Source organism: Ursus maritimus, unplaced genomic scaffold (genome assembly GCF_017311325.1).
Source record: "Ursus maritimus isolate PB19 unplaced genomic scaffold, ASM1731132v1 scaffold_3, whole genome shotgun sequence".
Classification (NCBI taxonomy): Eukaryota; Metazoa; Chordata; class Mammalia; order Carnivora; family Ursidae; genus Ursus; species Ursus maritimus.
This window is the reverse complement of record NW_024425563.1, coordinates 53,769,271-53,792,917: the sequence shown is the minus strand read 5'-3', so window position 1 is coordinate 53,792,917 and position 23,647 is coordinate 53,769,271. Positions and strand designations below refer to the sequence as shown.

Genomic DNA, 23,647 nt, shown 5'->3' with positions numbered 1-23,647 from the left:
TACCAGCAGTTAGCATTTGTACTGGCCTAAATTCCTACGTAGTCTCTGTTTTCCCAAAGCTTTATGAAACGCTCTGGTAAACACACACACACACACAAATACATGTGTTTACATGAGCATTCACACACAGATCAGTGTTTTTGGTGGTTAGGACTGCTACACTCAACAGTGAAAAATCAGGTTTCTAAAACTAATTCTTCTTATTAAAAGTCCCTGTGAGTTCAAGAACTACTTCGCACTATGATCCTGAAGAAAAAGTCCAAGTTCATCAGGATTAGCTCTGTCCCAAGATGCTGGAAGATGGTGAAAACTATAGTCCATGGATGCAGACAATAGATTTCTGATGATAAGTCATATCTCCTTCTGGCAGTCTTTCAAAAGATGGTGGAAAAGTACAGCAAGTGTCACTGAAGATGAAGGAGCTACCCTGTCCCTATAAGTTTTAATATGCATTTTTGAATTTTACTATTTTGTTGTGTGCTATGTTTTTTAGAAAAATAAATAAAACCAGGTTTTGCAGACAGAAAACTTACTTCACATTGGCTATATAGCCCTGAGTGTGCTCTCCAGTCCTTAGTCTCTTCAGATAAAAAATGGGAAGAATGTTAGCAAACTCCACGGAGAAATAAAAGAGATCAAATATAGAAAGCCTGTAGCCCTGTGCCTGTCCACAGAGTATGCGTTTGCTTCTCCTCTCTCTCGACCTGCCTAATGGTAAAACTCCAGTGTTCGCCCTGGGAGCCTCTAGTTTATCTGGGTATCTGTATGATGTAATTATGCTAACAGTCATTTGTTTTAACTTAAAGAAATTAAAAATAACTTGGTAAGAGACAGAGGGTTTTATTTTCCTTTCTCAACAACAAAACAGCTAACGTTTGCATTTGAAACACATGTAAAAACACACGTTTGATGATAAAACCTATCCTTGGATTTTGTGTTAAGCTGTGCTTTCACCAGAAAAAAAAAAACAAAACTTTTTTAAACTTGAAAAAAATAAGTAATACTTCTCTGAGATTCTTTGCGCGCGCACGCACACACACACACACACACACACACACACACACACACACACACAATTTTCCCCCTACCATTCTCCCTTCCTTCCCGGAACATACCCTTCATTTTTATGCTTCATCAGAAGTAGAGAATGCAGCTGCTCTCAAAAGCTCTAAGGAATGTATTAGTATTAAAGCTCCAGTTAAATCTCGCCACTGTTTGGTCACAGGGTTTTTCATTCTATCCAAAGCTGATTGAAGGTCTTGTAACACGTCTCTGTAGCTGTTTCCGTAGTGAGCACCCCAAGTATAGAGAAAATCATAGGCAGGTTTCCACATCATCTATAACGAAAAAAATTAGACTGGAGTAGTGTGGAAGTAAAACAGAGAAAAAATAAATGCTTTAAAAAAAAGTTTTAAAAGCCTCTTAAGACATAAAAAAATGGAATACCAATTATGCTTGGATTTACTTAATGTCATGAAAAACACGTTTTAATAACTATCACTTTGCTCTTATATCCTTGTGTTTCTAAACCTAGAGATTTTTAAAATAATAACTACAAGCAGGGCCTCTTTTTTTCTTGATCCATCATCTAAACATTGTTCATTGCCTTGATCTGAATATAAAATTCCTTGCACAATTTTTTCATATTGAGATATTACCAAGATAAACTTCTCACTCTCTGAGAGACTTTGAAGGTAAAAGTAATGATTCTTTCATTGTAATAGTATTTGTGGTGAGCTTTATGACACCACATATCAGAGAAGGAGCTATATAGTGTATTTAATTCTTCAAGTATATCAGTTTATTTGAGCAAGTTTATAAACAAGGAAAAATGCACCCTCATGATGAAGTCAAAAGGAAAGGAAAAATACAGTTCTTTAATTAAAAAAAAAAATTAATGAATCACTTAATACCAAAAGAAAGATCAATATTCCATACTTCATTATGCTTTCCATGCCAATGACATCATTGTTTCCATAGAAATAAATGTACGTCAAAGAGCAACTTCATGTTCAAGCATGTATGTAATGGTAACCAAGGCAACCAGGCTCAGGGAGAATAAAGACAAAGGCTGAACAAATAGGACAAACTGTAGAATACACACACACACACACACACACACACACAGAAACACAAACAGCTTAAAATAAATTTTCTCTAAGAAAATGACAAATGAACCAAGCACTTATAATTGGAATATTTGGAATATAAGCTTTATTACCTGCCACTTATCTGGGTTCACTAAACTCATTCAATTGTGATTTTATCACTTGCAAAATGCAGGAACACAAACTGTGAGCTCAATGTTATGCAGAGTTGCCCTCTTAAAACAGAGCCTCCATAACAGTAATAGCACATGAAGTAGGGCCTTGGGATATAATTTTTTACCCTGCTTTGATAGCCTCATATACTCTACAACTGAAATTAAAAGAATGAAAGACCTAAATAAGGAGTTTCATTGTGTTTCAATTTAATCTACATAACAGGCTAGGCATTGAACTCAAAAGACAGTTTGATGTTATTTGTCCAAACTGGTATTCCTGAGAAACCACAAACACTCATATCTTCATCTCTCTTAACAAAGCTTGATTCTTCAAGGTACTGAATGAAAAGTAATTATCAAAGTTATACCATGTCCAGGTGGTCATGATGCATCGTCCCAAATGGTTCCAGATTTTTGTATGTAAGCTTTACCCTCTCCAACCGGGTTTATAAAGAACTGTATCTTCCATCACTGATTGACTGTGAATGAAGTGTTCTCTCATCTATTTTTCTGAATACTCACTTTGAAACCAAACCTCCCAATTGCTGGTCACCACTAATAGCTCAGCAATGGAAGATGAGTTAAGGCATGTTAACAGAGCCTTTTTTGCCAGATTCAATCTTGCCTGTCACTGCTCAAATGCAAAGATGCACTAAACAAGAAGATTATTTTGTGGTGAGCGTATACTAACCCTCTGTAAAAGCTTTGAAACCTGTATTCTATGTCGCATTCATTTAAAATTCCCTGATGCTCAACTAGTGGCACATTCTTTTTCAACTTGTCATATGTTGTTTAAAATAATGATGTTTCTGGACAAAGGCTTCTAAGATTTTATGCTAAATCCCTTAGTAAGTGAATGATAAAAGATGTATTTGAAGATATTTTATGATAAATAGCAACTGGGAACATTTCGGTACCAAGATGATGGCACAGTATCAAAAAAAACAGATGTCTTTTAAAAAAATCGCAGTGCTAATTTTCAGGTTGTGCACTATTACGTGTGCAGAGTCAGAGCAACTTCATAGGGGCAGCCAAAATGGCTGCACTGCTTTTCCTGGTAGAAAACTCTGCATCACATATCTTGCTGCAGCATGGTGGACTGCTATGTGTAGAAAAGCCCTGAGGCATATTTAATCATGCAGCAGCCCCTTGGTGCTGTCTGAAGCAGGAAATACACCCGCGTGATGCAGGAATTGGAAACTACAGATTCAGAAGGAGTCCAGTGATACATTTATCTACTCAATAATGCAGAGAGCCATATAACGCTCTCACATTTGGCAATTTTTACTGATAGAACATTTCAGTCAGCTCTTTCAGTTCAGAGAAATTTGGAGAGATTTCTGAGCCTGGACCCTAATTAAGACATCTGAAAGCGTAAAAGGACTCCCCAGGACTACTCTGAATTTGTCAGAAAAGCAAGGAGGGATATGGCTTTAAACTCATTGGGGATTCTCTGGAGTCTAATCCGTAAGCTACATAGAAATGGGTAAAATAGCTCTGGGCTGAAAACACTAGGGCCATGGTAAACTTCATGATTTATACTAAAATTAGTATATATTGCATTCCATTTTTGTTTCTCTTTGCAGCAAACTAAATCTGAATATTTCTTCAGTGCAAAATCTGATCTGCTATATAAAACATCATTCATGGCTCTCAACAGAGATGACAGAGAAACACTATTGTAGCTCAAATACAATGAATATATTCAAAATACATTGTTGTTCGTTAATTAATTATTTCACTTATTAAATCAAGAATTTTTGAGCAGCTACCACTACAGAAAGAATTTTGTTACAGAAAGGAATAAAATGATGACTATTGCATGGCTTGCTTTTAGAAGCTCTTAGCATAGAAGGGAGATAGATACTCGTGCAAACACTGGCCCAATGTATGAATAGACAGGATTTGGTCGCTACAAATATTTAAGAAAAACTCAAAGAATTACTTTCATATTTTCATTTAGTGTAATAAAAAATGATAGTTCCATTGACTGAGAAGCATTACGGTGTAATAGAAAGAAAGATGGGTTTTGGTGTCAGAGTCCTGGGTTGACGTCTGAGGTACATTCCCTTGTTGGACAGGTCAATTTGAGTAAATCAATCAAAGTATCTGAGCTTTATATTTTGCACTCTATAAAATATAGATAATAATTTCCAGGTTTATGTCCAAAGCACCTCCTGAAGTGTCTGGCATATAGCTTGCATTTAATAATTTTTAATAGGATATGAATGGGTAATTTTGGGAAGAAAGAAAGATAAGGAATACAGCTTTAACCCTACTGCATATGAGGTGAAGGAGGGAGTATCCCTAGCTTCAGTAAGATATTAGAATAGAGATATGACCTCCAGGGAGCAGCCAAGAGTTTAGCATCATTCATGCTAAAGTGATGATGAAAGCATGAGAGTGGAGGAAAATGCCAGGGAAGAAAATGAAGAGATGGAAAATTTAACCTTCAATTAAGTCTACAGTTAGGGATCACAAATAAGAAATAGGAGCAATAAAGAGATGGAGAGAACCTGGTGTCAGAGTAATAGAAAATGAAGCAGGGTATTTCATGGTGCAAAAGTCAAGGACTGATAACATCCCAAAAAGGACATTCAGTTCACAGCAGCTTCTCAGAAGCTGTTGTTCATATAGCCTCCCAACTCGGTGTTCAGTGACACCACATGAAGAGGTTACAATCATCAATGTAAGCAGTTTTTACACCTTACAAAGGTGTACATGCCATATAAAGCATGACAAAAGTCCAGCCTTCATCAATGCAATAAATAATCAGTTGTTGTCCTTTGGGGCATAGCTATATGATATTTGACTCAAGTCCTTAAATATTTACACTTTTATTTCTTCAGCACTTCTTTCTATGTCATTCTACTTTCCCTGCTCAGCAAGTGAACATATGCTATCAAAGGCAAAGACACGAGGGGAAACTTGCATACATTAATTTAACTACAGACTTTATGAAATTGTGTCCAAAAATACACATTAAATGCCACAAAGTATTCTCAGCTCTGTAATCATTAAAGATAAAATGAAGTCTTTTTCTGGAAATGTTTGAATGAATAAAATAAGTAGAATAAACAATTTTCTTTCCAGGATGACCTAAGTCTTCCAAAAGCTGGAAGTGATTGTGGATTGCTAAGTCCTCTTCCAGGTTTATATTATCTTATATCTCCTCAGTGGTTTGAAATAGTTCTTCCACTGAAATAGTTCTTCCGCTCTTGTTCAGTGTTATGATTTAAGGGGTGATATGCAGAATCTCTGCACTAATGCTTAGACAAATCAAAAGGAGAGCATGCTCCTGAGAGTTTGTTCTTGTGGAATTATTCTTAGCCACAAAACAAGTTCTCTCAGCTTTCTCATCTCTGTCACAATTATTTGACACACAGGCTTCATTCTTACTCCTCTACTCTTAGACTTTTTTAAGGTTAACTTCATTATGTGAAGATTAGGAGTTTCCAAAGTCCTAGCATTTGTGTAAAAGAATTCTGTCTTTGGTTTATCTTCCAGGTATTAAAGGACAAAGAAAAAGGTAAAAGAGCAATAAAAGAAGTAGTGAGATGTTAAAAGAAATGAAACAGGAATAGAGATTTAAAAAATAGTTTTCCAAATTTAGAGTGCTTAATCCCAGAAGCCAGTAAGACTCATTAGATAATGCTCTAGATAATGAAATGCAACATGAATAAAAGCAATTCAGATCTGAGCACAGCATTCCATGTCTTTTTTTAGCTCATAAAACATGAATAGCATAAAGAATGCAATTGGTTAACTACATTTGGATAATTACATTTTACCACATTAAAAGATTCATAACCCACCTACTTTCCTCATAAAACTCTAGGAGCAATGTTTCATTTTAAGTATAATTAGCTGAAGAACTATTAAGGCAAATGTGCTTTATTAATGATTATTACATGTGTTCTATATTCAGTACATCATCTACAATATCCAAAAGTGGGCCTTCTATCACCTGTAATTGGTAACTGCCTAAATATTGTTGAAAATGAGGCTACATTATCTTCTGAAAAGAAAGGAGGCTAACATATCAAGGGGTCCCTATTTCTTCAGAAGGGAGATGGTACTTGGTTAAAACGTGATATAAGATTTTCTTGGAAAAGTCTCTTTGGGTACAGCCAGCTGTTTCCTCTAGGAATAACCACTTGGAGCACCAGGGATCAAGCATAAGCCAGAGGAAGGTAGAGGACTCACTCCTTGCTTGTTTCTACTGAGAATAGTCTAACATCTTAGGAGAACCTACTGGACAAGCCATTCTCACTAAATCACTAACTCACTCACTAACCAGAACGAGAGGTCAGGTCACTTAGCTATAAATCCAAGGTGATTTCATTAAAGTATAGCCACGGATTTATTTCAATGTTAAGCAATTTTAATAAATGCTGATTTACATCTTATACTTAGCTGGATTCTGGTTTTCTAAAATTCCTGGTTGTTTGGGACCCCTCAAAATAAACCTTAATAAAGAAAATCTAAAATCTAAATCAAACATTGGTGTCTCTAAATCCATTTTAAGATATCTTTATAATATTTAAACTTTATAATATTTAATAATATGATTATTATTTCTATTTGATTTTCAGTGTGTAATAAGACATATAAGGTAGAATTAAACCAAAGATCATATGAATACAATGATGAATTCCACTATGATGTGATTTTTTTAATCTCATAATTTCAAAAAATGGAGTATCTTTTGGAATTAAAGATGGCAGCAACAAGCATCATAGTATTGTACAAAATAGACAATGATAATCTAAATATTATGTCACTGTGTCAAATCTCTAGCACAAACAATGAAGAATTGAGCAATTATTCTACAAAATTTACCACTGGTAGATGAATTTCCATATAACACTTTCCCATTTTTTAAGAAATTATAAATGTATCTCTTCCTATAAAAGCCCATCAAACCATGCATTTGAGTACCAAGGCTAGAACTGGACAATGCCACATACCTCTAAGCAGAGTCCAGGCCTTGCTGTGTGAGCCAGAAAACCATAAGAGTTCAAGGACATTCCTTTTATCTTTTGCAAGAGATATTTTCCAAGAAAAATTCAATGTTGTTAAACCGGTAAAAAAAAAAAAAAAAAAGCTGACCAGCCAAGATTTTTTTCCTCATTTTTTCCATGCATTACCATTCTGCCAGTTTCTCAGAAAAGAAACCTTGAAATCATTGCTGACTTTTCCCTTATCTATATTCTTTCTATAGTTACTTTCAGCCATTTTACTAAAAGATAACTATATTTCCTTTTCCAAAATCACTCAGTGTCACACAGTTGTCAAATTCACCTCTTAGTCAAAATAACAGAAGATATGTATTTAATTATTGCAAAGGGCAAAGCATTGTCAAATATTTCATCTATCTTGTTTCATTTACTCCTCCAAATATCCAATGAGCAAGATAGTATTTTTCACCTCATTTTACAATTAAAAAAAAATATTTCTAGAAAAGTCCAGTAACTTGCTGAAGGTCTTAGGGTTAATAGATGATAGAGTTGGAACAGGAATCCAGACCAGGAATCTTTTTTTTGTTTGTTTGTTTTTTTGTTTTTTTGTTTTAATGATTTTTTATTATATTATGTTAGTCACCATACAGTACATCCCCGGTTTTCGATGTAAGGCTTGATGATTCATTAGTTGTGTATAACACCCAGTGCACCATGCAGTATGTGCCCTCCTTACTACCCATCACCGGTCTATCCCATTCCCCCACCCCCCTCCCCTCTGTAGCCCTCAGTTTGTTTCTCATAGTCCATAGTCTCTCATGTTTCATTCCCCCTTCTGATTACCCCCCCTTTCTTTATCTCTTTCTTCCCCTACTGATCATTCTAGTTCTTATGTTCCATAGATGAGAGAAATCATATGATAGTTGCCAGACCAGGAATCTTAACCACTATGCTCTGGCAGTCATTAAAGACTCTTTCTATCGACTTCAAATACAAATGTATCTCTAACCAACATTTCTGAACATATCTCCCAATAATTACTGAAATGCTCTCCCCTCCAGCCTGCATATTCTCTCAGTGGTCTCTAGAAGTCACTGGTATCCATAAGCACTGAAATCCCTTTCCAATCCTCTCCAATTATTCAAATGCTATCCATCCTTCAGGACTAAGATGAGTCTGCTGACAGCTCCTTCTCGCTTTGATCTTCTTTTATTTAGTTAATTCTGAAAGGACTTATCATCAATTATGCATAGTGGATAGGACTATATGTAAAACATATCTGTGTCTGGATCCCAGTTATATACTTAATAACCATGTGATTCTGGATAATTTACACAAATGCATTCGCTCTCAGTTAGCATATTGTAAAAAATGAATAGTTGCAATGTCTTCCTTACAAAGTTTGTTAAAATAAATGAGATATGGTAAAGAAAATGCTCATAATGGTTAGCTGACACACAGTAAACATGCAATAAATTGCAACAACTATTACTACTTTCATTTTCATTTATTTTAGCGTCTAAACATATACTTCTTTAAAATAAAACAACTCAAATATTGGGGTGCCTGGGTGACTTGGTTGGTTAAGCAACTGACCCTTGATTTCAGCTCAGGTCATGATCTCAGGGTCATGGAATCGAGCCCCATGTGGGGCTCTGCACTGGGCATGGAACCTGCTTAAGATTCTCTCTCCTTTTTCCTCTGCCCATCACTCCCTCTCTCCCTCTCTTAAAAAAAAAAAAAAAATTAAGTTTATCTCAATCCCCAAGCCAAATAAAACTTGGCTTTAGAGACCAAAAAAAAAGTCACATTTTTCATTCTGTTCGTGATTTTTGTAGCTCCTAATGCTCCAATGCTGAGAACTGATAGTCCTAGTAAATGTGTTAAGTGTACAGATGAATTAAATGCTGAGAGTAAGGATTCAGAGGAAAGATACTAAATAAGTAGGAAGAATTCCATATAGAATTTTTATTCATCTATAAAAATAAATAAAATTAGCTGTTTGAGGAATACCTACTTTGTCATTTTAAATCTAGACCTACAATAAAGTGCTTGGAACACCATAGCCGCCAGTCAAAAATTAGGAGGGACAAAGTTACAGCTAGAAGATAAAACAGAAAATCAGATCCTCACTGATTGAGTGTTGACTACAAAAAGACTTATAAACACACCATGCCAGTCATAACTCTATAGATGAGTAGCTTCTGATATAAAAATATATTATAATTAGCAATGTTGACTTCCTTAGGCTTCCATAGTTAGGATGGCCCATTCTGGCAGGTCAGATAAGAAATCAGTCTTGACAGGCCTATTTGTGCCTGTAGTTGAGGTGGAGCCCAGTGGGGTAGAGGGAAAAAAGTGACCTTTTAGTGTCCTTGGTAAATAAGTGCCCTTATTGAATAAGATGGAGAGAGCATATTCTTTATTGTTAGGCAGGGGTCAATGGAAGACAGTTGTAAGGAACTGTGTCATATATACTATTAATTCCCAGAAGGATAGGTGAAGAGTATTCATTTTAGGCCTGAGGATATCTTAGCCCTGAAATCCCCAACATTTCCCCTAGTAAAATCCAATTTTTTAAAAATAGGCTATTTTTCTAGTATTCTATTGCTTCTGTTTTTTGAATTAAAGCTCTAAATAAATTCAGAAAAACTCCAATGAATTTTCATTAACTTTCACAGGAAAACCTTGGCAATGATTAAACATCTCTGTATAGCATAAATGTATTTTCTTTTCAAAAGAAATACTCTGACAAACATATTCCCTTAAAATCAGATTCCAAGTTTTGTTGCTTTGCTTTTACATAGGAAATGCAATTTCATTAGAAAAGTTGAGTAACATTTCTTATAACTTAGGGAGATAGTGCAAAAAGTGACATTTTCAGAAGTCTCCAGAGAGAAGCTTTTCTTTTTTTACTATTTTTAAAAAGATTTTATTTATTTATTTGACAAGGAGAGAGAGAGAGAGCACAGCAGGCAGAGTGGCAGGCAGAGGAAGAGGGAGAATCAGGCTCCCTGCTGAGCAGAGAGCCCAATGTGGGGTTCCATCCCAGGACCCCTCAATCATAACCTGAGCCTAAAGCAGACATCCAACCAACTGAGCCACCCAGGCACCCCCAGAGAGAAGCTTTTCTTTTTCACCTTATAAAAGAATAAGAAATGGCCCAAAAGTACTCAAGAAAAATATGACATACTACTAATAATCTCTATTCTTTAATTGGATTGAAGCTTAATAAAGATACTAAGGCAAATTTTGGTAGTATCATATGATGGCTCGAAGAAAGGAAAAGAAAAAGTGAAATGCGTCCCTTACTTCCCCGTCCTGACCACACCTGGATCTGCCACTCAGCCACCACGGTGGATTTGGCGTGGGTGGGCCGAGTATAATAAAGTACAAGGACCCCAAAGCCAAAGCCTATGCTCCAAACTTGGTTCCATGACTTCCTAGCTATCTATGTTTAAGCAGGTTACTTAGCCTCTCTACATCTTAAATAGTATTAGTATCTGCCCCAGAACTTTTTGTTGAAAGGATGAAATAGAGTTAATTTTTGTGATGCTCTTTGAACAGTGTCTGGCCCACAATAAGTGCCAGATAACTGTCTTTGAGATAGAATAAAAATAGAACAAAAGGAAAAGGGAGAAATTGAAGATGGAAAGTGAGTGAAAAGAGCCCGTTGTAGACATTGGCACACATAGAGAGGAATTGTTGGGAAGTGTGCCCTCTGAGGAAGTGAGATAAAGGAAACCGAAGCCTGTGGGAACTACCAGGCCTTGTTTATCTCCCTGCCCTGATGCTGGTTCCCTCCCTCTGCACACTCTACCCAGAACTAATATCAGCATGTTTTGAAATCATTTATTGACTTGTAAATTGATCATATTTAAAAATCAGCTCCTTCTTGAGAGAAAAATAATTGTACGGCTCTTGGTTTTTTTTCCGCCTCAAGGGGATAAAAATTAGCATACGTTTACTCTCTGGTTTAAATGGCCTAACAGATAAAGCCTCCCATAGGTTGTTTGGAATGGCTTTAGGCCCATATACCATACGTAATTTTCTAAGCATTTAATAACACGGATCAGAGTGATGATTGTTAGCCTTAGCCATAGTAAACTGAATGATAACCTCTAGAAAGACACCTAGGGACTGTCCTTCCTGTTTCTGAGTATTTTATCAAACTCAAAATAGACTTAGTCATTTGTGATTTGGACTGTACAAAAGTGAATAATGGAAAAGTGGCTGATGTTGGCTTCCATCAAGATTTGGGGGGAAGACAAAATATAACCAATCACAATTAGAGAGAAGTTAGATGCTTAACAAACCTGAGACAATAAATAACTCTCTGGTAAATAATTCTCAAGAAAACCGTTTTAAAAACAAAGCCTTACTAAGAAAAAAAAAAGTCTGGCTTTCAGTTCGGCAAATTTTTTAAAAAGAATTATTTTTAGAGTAGTTTTAGGTTCATAGCAAAATTGAGAGGAAAGTACAGAGATTTTCCATTTATCTCCCCCTCGTACGTATGCATGGCCTGCCCCATTATCAGTAGCCTCCACCTGAAGGGTGTATTTGTTACAGTTGATGAATCTACAATGATACATTATAATTACCTAAAGTCCACAGTTCACCTTGGGTTTCTTCTAGGTGCTGTATATGCTATGGGTTTAGACAAATGTATAACAACATATACCCATCACTATGACGTTATACTGAGTATTTTCACTGCCCTAAAAATCCTCTGTGCTCTGCCTATTCATTCCTCCCTCCTAACACCTGGCAACCACTGATCTCTTTACTATCTCCCCAGTTTGGTCTTTTCCAGAATGTCATATATTTGGTATCATACAGTGTGAAGCGTTTTTCAGATTGGCTTCTTTTACTTAGTAATATGCATTTAAAGTTCTTCCATGTCTTTTCATGGCTTTGTAGGTCATTTCTCTTTAGCACTGAATAAAATATTCCATTGTTTGGATGCACCGGTGTACTTATCCATACACCTACAGAAGGACATCTCGTGTGGACAAAAGTTTTCAACACTTTTGGGTAAATACCAAGGACAGTGATTGAATGATCATATGCTAAGAGTATGTTTGGTTTCTAAGAAACAGCGAAGTGCCTTACAAAGTGGCCGTTCCCATTTTGTACCCCACCAGCAATGAATGAGCATTTCTGTTGTTCCACATCCTTGACAGCTTTCGGTGTTATCAGGGTTCTGGACTTTGGCCATTCTGATGGCTGGTGGTATCTCAATTAGACAACTTTTTAATCAGTTTTACTGAATTACCAGAGTACTATATCCCTCATAATGTCGTCTTTTTTTTTCTTCTTAAAGGTTTGTTGTCTTTTAGCTCATTCAGTAAAAACTCATTTGTGGATTGTAATGTCCTTCGTAGCGTATGGAGATAAATGTAGTCTATAAGGGAGAAGTGATCGATAAGGGGGAAATAGGTCCTGGATGCTCTTGGCTAAAGAGTCTGTTTAGAGGAGTCCTTGCTGGAGAGCCAGGCTCCAGGAACCCTGAAGCTTCCCCTTCAGCTGCTGGGATTCAACTGACTTGATTTGACTCTTCAAGCTTCATGGAAAGGTTGTCTTGTTCTGCTCATCCAGCTGGCATAGTTGCTTCAAAATTTTCTCAAGAAATTAAAACCCAGCTCTACACCCAAATAGGAAGTGAGGAACACACATAGCTTCTGCCTCCTACCAAGTCATCATCTAATCAGAGAGATCACCTTTCCTTAACTGAAATATCTTGAAAATGCTTTCACTCATGTGAGAGAAAGATACAGGACATTTTATACGTGCTCATCACTGGAATACTTTCATTTAAGTCAATAAAATTGAACTCACTTTCTTTATGGTAAATAGAGAAAATATTTATCTAACTTAGGCACACCAGCATACATTTGTTTTAATATTAATAAAAACAATATTTGCATGGTAAATATTTACTTTGTACTCTGTTGTTATTCTGTATTTGATGTCTATAGTTCTTACTGTATACAAAATTGTGAAGGAGATAATGAAGCTCTTAGCTATTTCTAGCTCTCATTACCAGTAACCCCGTACTATCCACTTCCTTAATGCTTGTCACCAAACATTATTTATCACAAATGACCAAGTCTGTGACTGAGGCTGAGAAATACTTATTATTATAACCTCTTCCTTTGTTCTGATTTGGCCCCATTTCCTCCCTTCCAAGTTTATCTGTTCCTTGCCTCAAGTCCTAACAGCCCTGCTTACTGACTGACTAGCTATCCAATTTGGTCCAATTATTTGATCAAAGACCATGTTCATATGAAATCCAATAGGAGAAACATCAATGTATTTTAAAGGTTCTTGATGCCTTTAAACAGCAATGTGGGTATATTTCAGATAGTGTTGATGGTTATGGGGGCAGTGACTTCAGTTAGTGGATCCTCTAGGACACTCCCTCAATTAATCCATGTACGTGGTATAGGCTTGATTACACTAGATTTACTTGGTCTGTAATTTTGTACTATTTAATTGGACAAACAGAAATCTTACCTCAACAGCAACATCTCCAGCTTTTCCTCGGTGAGGAATTTCATATGCCTCCATCTGTTGCTTCGTGAGTCGTACTAACTTTTCAGCTAATTCTCTCCAGCCTTTTCCAAGCTTGACAGCTGAAGTCAGAATAGCAGCCTCTTGGATGAGATGTGCTACTAACCCTTGGCAATCCATCTTCAGCAGAGCCTGCAGCAACAATTACATATCATAGTTAAAATCAACTAATTTGGGCTTTCTCCTCTAAGTTAAATTTTTCATTATATTTTCTAGAAACTGGCATCCTCTTTCTCACCACATGTATATTTGAGGTTTCTAAAATTCCAAAAAGCTGATTTACTTTTAAGAAAATCCACCCAGCAAAGTACAGAGGATATGACCAGACCAAAATTAGGGGAGATTTAAGCCCAACTCAGTGACTAATTATAGGGCCTTGGGTAAACCACTCAACTAATATGTTTTTTAATATCCTAATTGGAAAAGGAGGAAGTTGAACTAGACGCTTACAAAGATACCCTGAGGTTCTAGCAGTCTATAATTTATCAACGCAGGGATGATTATTCACTCTACAAAAAAAAAAAAAAAAATTCCTTTCCTTACCAGAGAATTGGCTACAGGATTTCTCTAAAGAATAAGCCCACTGGTGCTGGTAAATACTATTCTACTTTTCATCAAAATGTGAGTTAAAACTCCCCAGAATAATGCCTCTTGCATAAAAATGAGATACTCCTACAACTTTGAACAAAGCTATTGATATTTATGACTTTAGAAAATTAACTCTCTCCCTTCACCACCAGTGTAACTGTGTTAAATAGAACCACAAAGAATTAAAGATAAAACACTTAGTCTTCAACAATGCAAAATAGAAAACCATCAGACAGTCTTCTCTTCCCTTCTCATCCCTTTCTCTTCCCTTTCCTCTTCCCCTCCCCTCCCCTCCCCTCCCCTCCCCTTCCCTTCCCTTCCCTTCCTTTCCTTTCCTTCTCCTTTTTCCCTTCCCTCCCCTCCTTCCCTTCCCTCCTTAGTAAGGCATCTCAGCTTTGTCAATCACCATTCATATTTCAAACAAATCTATGAGTTTCCCTTTGCCTTGAATATTTTTTTAAAACATGGGATTAGATCTATCCAGATCTTTTCCCTGTTCAAATAAGCAAATAAACATGTGTGGTAGTGCCTTGTCATTTAACAGCACTAAAAAGCTTTATCTATCACTGTGAAACAAGTAAAAATGAATGGTCAAGTAAGGCAACTAGTAAAGTCCATAGAGTATTCATTCCTATGGAAGTATGAGAAAGACCACCCATGGTTTTTATACATCGACTGTATTGGTCCGTAAATTTACAGTGAGGAGTTATGACCTCAGGAAAAAGCAGCACGGAGCCAGCAGGCCCCAGAAGGTGCCCTGAGTAAACTATGGAATGGTTTTAGCCACACTTATTCCAGTTTCTTGTTTTAAGGGAAAGAAATCTGCACTTATAGGTATAAAACCTGAGTTTAAAATCCAATTCCACAAAGTATAGGGCTTTAGATAAATCACAAAATATCTCTGTTTAATGATTTTTAAAAAGGATACAGTAGTAATACCACCTTCTCTAGTTGCCTATAATCTTAGGAAATGTCAAGTGTCAAGTATATAATGACAACCAGTCTCAATGTCTAGATATGACTGAGGGTTTTTTGAACCCACAGTCTTTATTAGTTCCCTTCTGGCACTTCAAATTCAAGAAAAACACGTACTTATTATGCAAATAACGTTTCAAGAGTTGGCCTCTATGCCCCATGCTCTATCATCTTCTGGTCAGATAACCAGGCCCAAGCCCCTTCTATACAGAAATCCTGAAGTTTCCACTGAGGCATGGTATGAGTTTTTAGGAACTACTCCCTTGAATGAGTTCTCCATCAGCACTGTTTAGTTAGTCACCAAAGCCACTCACTTAATTAGCATACACCAATATAGTGCAGATATGACTAGGCTAAAATTTCCAGACCATTTGGTCAAAATAACCTTTTTTTTTTTTTTTTTGTCACTAAGAGAAACAAGAAAGCAATTTTCAATTCAATCCTTCATGAGTCCATGCTGAACATGAGCTAATGCAGAGGTAATGAGAGGTAATGAGCTGCTGTAAAAGGCACATGCAGCTTCAACCACGTAGATCAGCCAATGACTCTAAATGGCCTAGGTGGAGAATTCAGCACACCGTCATAAAACTATCCCCTTAACAACTGGATATTGGGGCTTGGAAAATTTAACCCTGTCAGTATCACTGTAGAATCATAAAAATAATAAAGGAAAGAAAATGTTTTATATATACAATGCCTTGCCAAATTACTGTTACTGTCTCAGAATAAGTTCCTCTCCGGAAATCTCTCTCCTCCACATGCACCTGGATTAGAGCTGTCCTCTTCTCTGTGTAATCCTACTCATCTCTCGTAGGGCACCAGCCTCACACGGTTATAATGGCATTTACTACACATATTTATACACATAGTCACACAAACTTCTACACCACACCATGTACACATGCATTCATAACTGCTTTAGGAAAGTAGAGTCGTTTCAAGTGTGGCTTTGGAACCAAAAAGGCCTCAAACCCCATCTCTGATATTAACCAACTGTGGGATCTTGGGCAAGTTTCCCAGCCTCCCAAGACTCTGTTGGTAAGATGAAGCTCCTAGCTAGCTATACTGACTCCAAAGAGTTGTTACGGCTAAGTGAGAGAGTGTGCTTAGAGAGTTCAGCACAGAGTCAAACACTTAGAGAACCTACAGGAATGTTAGCTATTGTTATTATTATTTATACATTCATTTTATAGCCACTTTTAGGAATATATTCTTGATTTTTCTCTTTACTTTTAGGAAATACTGAATTTCCTCTTTAAAGGCAAAACAGTTCTTTATCATCTATGTAACTCTCCAGTAAGCCTTACACTGAAGTAAATACTATGTTGAAAAAAAAAATGATTCTGAGAGTTCTTTAAAACATGAAGATTAGGAAGAGAATTAGCAAATTTTGGGTTGTGATGCATTACATATACAAGAAGAATATTAAATTGATAATGTGAAAGACATTGATGATATGGGTTTTTTAATTTTCATATGTTTAAAAAAAACAGCAAATTTAAAAAATAATGCTAAATAGTGGACCTATAAGCATGGACAAGTTAATTAATCTTGTTTTATTTTGCTTTTTTTTTTTTAAGATTTATTTATTTTTAGAGAGAAAGCACGAGAGAGCGGGGGGGAGGGAGCAGAGGGAGAGGGAGAGAGAGAATCTCAAGCAGATTCTGCACAGAGCAGAGAGCCCAACATGGGGCTCGAGCCCAGGACGCTAAGATCATGACCCGAGCCAAAATCTAGAGTCAGGCACTTAACCAACCGAGCCACCTAGGCACCCAAGAGAGAAAGCGCAAACGGGGGTGGGGAGCAGAAGGAGAGAGACAAGCAGACTCTGGGTTCAATCTCACAAGGGCACACTCTCACAACCCCGAGATCATGACCTGCGCTGAAACCAAGAGGCTAATGCTTAACCTAGTGAGCCACTCAGGCGCTCCGGCAGTTTGCCTTTATTTACTTTCATGTTATTGAAGCTGCTCTGGTATTTTAAGAGCTATTCAACTACTTGAGAGAGGAGGAGAAGAGATCTCTTAACTGTTATACTCTAGCACAAACATAATCTTTAATCTTCCTTTGAAAGACGATCCTCAGGAGGCTAGTCTCTGGGAAAATCACTTGAATTTTAAAACTAAGAAATCAATTATATGATCTTGTAAGAAAATATCTATATTTGCTATAAAGTGACTTTAGTTTATTTGAAACTGCTGAGAATTTTTTAACTTCTCTTGTATGTTTCTATAAATATTCCCAAGTTAATAAACCTCTCTACAGTAAACAAATTACTGTGATCAAGCAATACTCACCACAATAAGTTCATAAAGAAACTTCCTGGTATTTTTATCTGCATGGCAATCTTCCTTTAACTTCTTTACAATATAGGAAACTTTTTCTGACTCTTTGTCTGCTTGCATTTGATCAAAGTCTTCTAGTGTCAGATGTGAGTAACCCAAGATATCAGCTAAAGCTTTCCAATCATAAACTTTTTCTGACACCAAAGTCAATACAACTGAGTAGATGTAAGTCAGTTTTTTAAAGGGTAGGGTAATTTGTTCAAGAAGATTTCTGGTGGTGAAGACATTATGGGACATAGATATTACTTGTTCTTTTGCAATCACCTTGACATTTTTGCAATGTACAAGTCCAACCTTACCTCTCAGGACTCCCACATACCATTCTTTCACCTTGGACTGCCCAATGGCTTTTACCCTACCCTCTCCAATAAGAGCTACTGTGTCCCCTTTGAAATATTCAAGTAAGTAGTCAATCTTTCTTTGTCTTAGCACTGTCTTCAGGGTTACCCCATAGTTGGTAAAGTTCATTTTTTTGTCTTGAAATGTGGGATATTTCACACATGCTGTTGGTAATAATGGAGCGGACTTGATTTTCTTCTCTTCCTGCATATCGCCTGGCAGATTTGAGAGGCTTTTTAGGTTTGGAGCTGGATCAGGCGTAGTGACAAAGAATTGTGTAACTGCTCTACCATTGGGAGGCTCCACCTGAACACGGAAAACAAACAAGTGCATTTCTCCAGAGTCAGTTAAGGAAAATAAAAATTGTTGATTAACTACTTCGCCTGCTAGCAACTGCTTTTGTTTAATTTCTTTCCTTTCTCCTTCTGCTTTTACTTCAAAATCAGGATCACATGAGAAAACAGAAATATTTAAATCTTGTGGCTTGTCAAGTGAGAACGAATGCTTCCCCCAGAGCTGAAACACAACTGGAGATGTGTTTTTTCCACCCTTCTTAATATCAGAGATTGTAAGCTTTCCTGGCATGTAACTGTGTCCACACACTATGAAAATAGCAGTGAAACTGGGATGAATATATCTGGGCCCATAAATTCCTATTGAGATGGTTTTGTGAATACAATCCCAAATGGTGGCAGCTGGTGACCGAGTGGCTTTAATTTGTGCAGCAACCACGAGATACATCACCTGGCTCAAGCCTATTAGCTTGACTTGGATAGTGTCTTTGTAAATATAACAGTTGTTTAACACTTTGAAAGGGCCTTCTTTACCCGGGCTGTGTAAACACACCATTTCTGTCATGACTTGGCTGAAAGGATCCTTTCTCACTTCAGCCCCTATTTTCATCTCCAGCAAAATGGTTTCCATTGTGTTAAGGTTGCTTAACATGATTTCCAACAGTGGGCTTACAGTGCATGAAAGATCATCATTAAGCATTTGTGGAGGTTTAAGGAATGCCCTTAGAGACACCTCTTGGAATTCTCCCATAGCTACGTGGCCTTGGGGCACATGAACAGTGATATCTGATTCAGGTAATTGTACTGACCCTCCTTGGTGACTTAATTTGCAAACTATCACGGTCTCTGCAACTTGTGTTTGGGCCCATCCGGGACTCTGATTAATTATATTCAAATCCAGGCAGGAACGGGCCAGCTGGCGTTGACTTAACCAGGCCATTTTATAAGCCTCTCTGTCATTCTGAAGCCATTCTAAGTCTTGTTCTAGTATCTGGCCAGAGTTATATATATTCTGATGGGCATGTGCTGTGTCATCTAAAATGTCCAAAAGTTCCGAAACACTTTTAGATCTCCCAGATGTCCGCAAGGAAGACTGCCCAAGCAACTGATGCACATCTAGTTCATCACCAGAGGAATCACAACAATTTCCAGTTTCTATTTCTCTAAAAAAAAGAAAAGGATCTTCCTTCAAGATTCCGATTATTTCTTAGCTGAGCTATGTCATCCAAAAATGGGTTAGAAGCAGACAGTTCATTCCAGAATGGATTTGTAGCCTTGGAAGCATTATTGCCATGATGTGGGAAAGGATGTGGCCCATTGAGAAGAAATCCTGGGTCTGGACATTCTTGTTATTTAGACAAAAACAAAACAAAACAGAGGTGAGGTGACATCCTGAGATACAACCAACTAATTCTTATTATAGCTTAAATATTCAAGACTTCTATTTTGCCTTTTGATCTCCAGTCTAATAGCTCCTGCAAAATTAATGTTAAATTTGCACAAATTTTCATGTTATGAGGAAAGAGAAACTGTTCTGCCAGTTTATTTTGACTATGTTTAATGTTGTTTTATCTTAAGAACTATGATTTACAAATAAGTGTTCAAAAATTTAGATAATAATCATTTGAATACATTTCCTTGAAAATTACCCAGACTACATACACTTATGCCTTATTGTTTTTGTTTCATTTTCACAAAAGAAAACCTCTGAACAAACAGAATAATTCAGTCAACTATCCAAATTCTTCTAAACACTGAATAGTCAGTCTCATTATATCTAGATTATTCATTTAATGTTTTTCTTTTCTGATAATAGTCCCCGTGTAAAAAAATCAAATGCATCTGTTAATAGCTAAAGTAATTTTAAAAATATGCCAAATTAGACAGTAATGCATTTCTTAGATTATTTCCTGTAGCTTTGCACTGATAAATTTTAATAACATTGAAATTTTTTCATGAAAAATAAACATTTCATGTAAATGAACATTGAAAAATAGATCACCATTAGATTTACTATTTGAAGGAATTCATTGAGCTTTTCTAAATTTAAAATGACAAAGAACAGGCTTACCACTATGAAGGGAAAACATGTTATTACTTTGGAAAGTGAATATTTTAAGAATTGGCAAACATGAAAATATTTACATATGAACCATAAGGAATTTCCATATATCTCACAAGTATTAGTCATTTTTAAATGTTTAGAGCAACTCATACTTGGTCATTTCTCAATAAATATTGGTAGTGGTTCTGTGGATTTAGTTAAACTGGTACGCTTTCATGAAAAGGAAAGCCCAACTGGCCAGCCAAAATTGAAAAATGATTTCAAGTAAACTGTCAGACTTTTTTGTTTAATATATATTGAACTACATCTTAATTGAAATGGGTTTTAAGCATCATGTACTAAAAATTAGAATATGCATTTGAAAAATAAAAGTTGTATTTCTATCATTTCCACATTTCTTCAATCTGGTTTCATCTAACACTCTTCAAACTTACCTTTCCTCTGAGGATCAATTCAATTCTTTCACTCTTCATGAAGATTTTTTTTTTAAGATTTTATTTATTTATTTGACAGAGAGAGAGGCAGCAGCGAGAGAGGGAACACAAACGGGGAGTGGGAGAGGGAGAAGCAGGCTTCCTGCTGAGCAGGAACCCCAATGCGGGGCTTGATCCCAGAATGCTGGGATCATGACCTGAGCCGAAGACAGATGCTTAATGACTGAGCCATCCAGGTGCCCCCTTTATGAAGATTTCTTAGCCCACTCCAACCTTTAGAGATCTTGTTAGCCCCCAAATTCATTATATTTACTGCATATATCATTCACTTAATAATGAATTTTTGCCTTCTCATAAGATTTATATTATCTGTTGGCTGTGCCATTTTAATTTGCTCAGCTTTTTAATGATAGTGTAAGTATTTTCATGATAATTTTGTAATTTTATAATTCTTTTAATCTTCTGTAGCTCTTTTCAGAGGTAGCCCTCCAATAGTTATCAGTGTTGGGTAAAAAAATTACAAATTATAAATTCTCATACCTGTTAAATGGAAATTTCTTGAGGATTTTTGAGCTTCCATGTCAAACAAATTTCCTTCAGACTTACTTCGTGAAATTCCTCCTAACCAAAAATGGGCTCTTTCATTGGTTATCATTTTTTCACCTACAAAATAAATAAATAAATAAATAAATAAATAAATAATTTTTATAAGCATACATACACAGGTTGTCAGAGAAACTAAACTTAAAGTATTCACACATACTTAAATAGAAAACTGCAGGGCACCTTGGTGGCTCAGCCGGTTAAAGGTCCACCTTAGGGTCAGGTCATGATCCCAGGAATCTGGGGATCAAGCCCTGCATCGAGCTCCCTGCTTCATGGGGAATCTACTTTTCTCTCTCCCTGTACCCCTCCCCATGATCCATGCTCGTGCTCTCTCTCACTTGCTTTCTTTCTCAAATAAATAAATAAAATCTGGTGGGATGATGGACTAGATATCCTAAAATATGTATTGACACTTCACTGAAAAATGCTTAGACTCTAGATTAATACCAACAAGCAAAACGAGAATGTATTACTGAGCCTATAAAAAAAAAGTAATTAATGAAAATCCCAAGGATAACAATAACAAAAAAAACAGTAAACTGAAGCTTCAATAAATAGGAAATCCCCATTTGGTGAATGGAAGACAAACATTCACAAAACTGGAAATTCTCCCCTGAGTTCTTCTATACATTCAATGAAGTTCCAAGAGAAATCATAACATGTTATGTGTATGTATGTGTTTGTAACTTCTTAGGCTATTTTAAAATTTATATAGAAAAGCAAAGGGCTAATATTCAAGACAATCCAGAAAAAGAACAAGAAGGAAGTGAAGTGTGCCACCAGCATTTAATATAAATATGTGCTAAGTAAGACAATGTGAAATGGGAACAGAAATAAACTAAGGGCACACAATACCCCTATAAACAGACCCACCCTCACATGAAAACTTGATGTATGACAGAATTCACCACACAGAGCAGTGTAGAAATGATGGATTATTCAATAAATGGTGAAGATACAACTGGTTGTCCATGCTCAAAAAAATTACATTGATTATACACAAAAATCAATTCTAAGAGATTTAAAGACTGGAAAGTGAAACTTTAAAATAGAGCCTAAAGAATTATCTTTATGTTTTCTGGGAAGTAGAGAATTTCTTAAGCAAAGCACAAGCACAAAATGCAAACCATATTAAAAAAAAAAAGAATGAGAAATCCTACAAGTAGATCAAAGGACATCATTTACAAAAACATAAGCCATAACAACACAAGCCAAAAGAATGGGAGAAGATATTTCCATTACATGACTGAAAAAGAAGAAAAGGATTGGATTCTAAAAGACTCCTACAAATCAGGGGCCCCTGGGTGGCTCAGTCAGTTAAGCATCCTACTCTTGATCTCAGCTTAGGTCTTGATTTGGGGTCCTGAGTTCATGCCCTGCATTGGACTCCATGCAATGTGTGGAGCCTACTTAATAATAATAATAATAATAATAATAATAATAATAAAGAAATTTAAAAGACTCTTATAAGTCAATAAGCAAAATAAATACAAAATTATTGAGAAATATGAAAAGATCTGAACAAGTATTTCCACTCCTAGTGAAACTGTCACTAGGTATAACCACTTAAAAATCAATCTGGCATCACCTAGGAAAGATGCTTATACCCTAGTACCCAGCAATTCCAATCTCCGTTATTTGTGCTACTAAAACCTTGTACATGTATGTCAGAAAAAATATGCATGAATGTTCATTATATTAACAAAAAACTGTAATCACCCAAATTATCCTTTGCCCTATGAATGGATAAATAAATATGGTGTTTTAATTCAATGAAGTACCATGCAACTATGAAAACATATGAACTACAACTAAAAGCATCAGGATATACTAACTGTAAGCATCCCATTGCTGAGACTCAGCCTTCTTTACATATATGTTTTCTCTTTGTCCCATGACAACCCTGAAATCAAATAGATATTTTCAGTAAGATTTTACAGAGTACAAAAATGAATCTCAGCAATGGGGCATAACTAACCTACCCGGTTAAACAGCTGCTGAGTGGCTGACCCAGACATAATTCCTCAGGAACATTATGGCTACTCCACACAGCCTGTGATGCAGGATGCCATACACCTCTTCTCAGACTCAAGGTTCCCAACACTACATTCTGAAGCTTATCCCACCTTCTAGTTCGAACTGCCAAGGATGCTAAACTTTTACTTCTACTTCTATTTTAGGTGTTAACCACACCTCTTTCACCTT

At 36.3% G+C, this 23,647-nt stretch overlaps 1 protein-coding gene across 1 annotated transcript; it reads right to left on the bottom strand.

The window, feature by feature from the left end:
• Nucleotides 1–1,093: 1,093 nt before the first annotated feature.
• On the bottom strand, nucleotides 1,094–21,491 carry MACC1 (MET transcriptional regulator MACC1). Its single transcript, XM_008686536.2, is given in 5 exon segments — nucleotides 1,094–1,337; nucleotides 13,741–13,929; nucleotides 17,658–19,533; nucleotides 19,535–19,682; nucleotides 21,377–21,491. Coding segments are annotated over 5 exon segments (2,541 nt in total). The 3' UTR covers nucleotides 1,094–1,124.
• Between the last annotated feature and the right edge of the window lie 2,156 nt (nucleotides 21,492–23,647).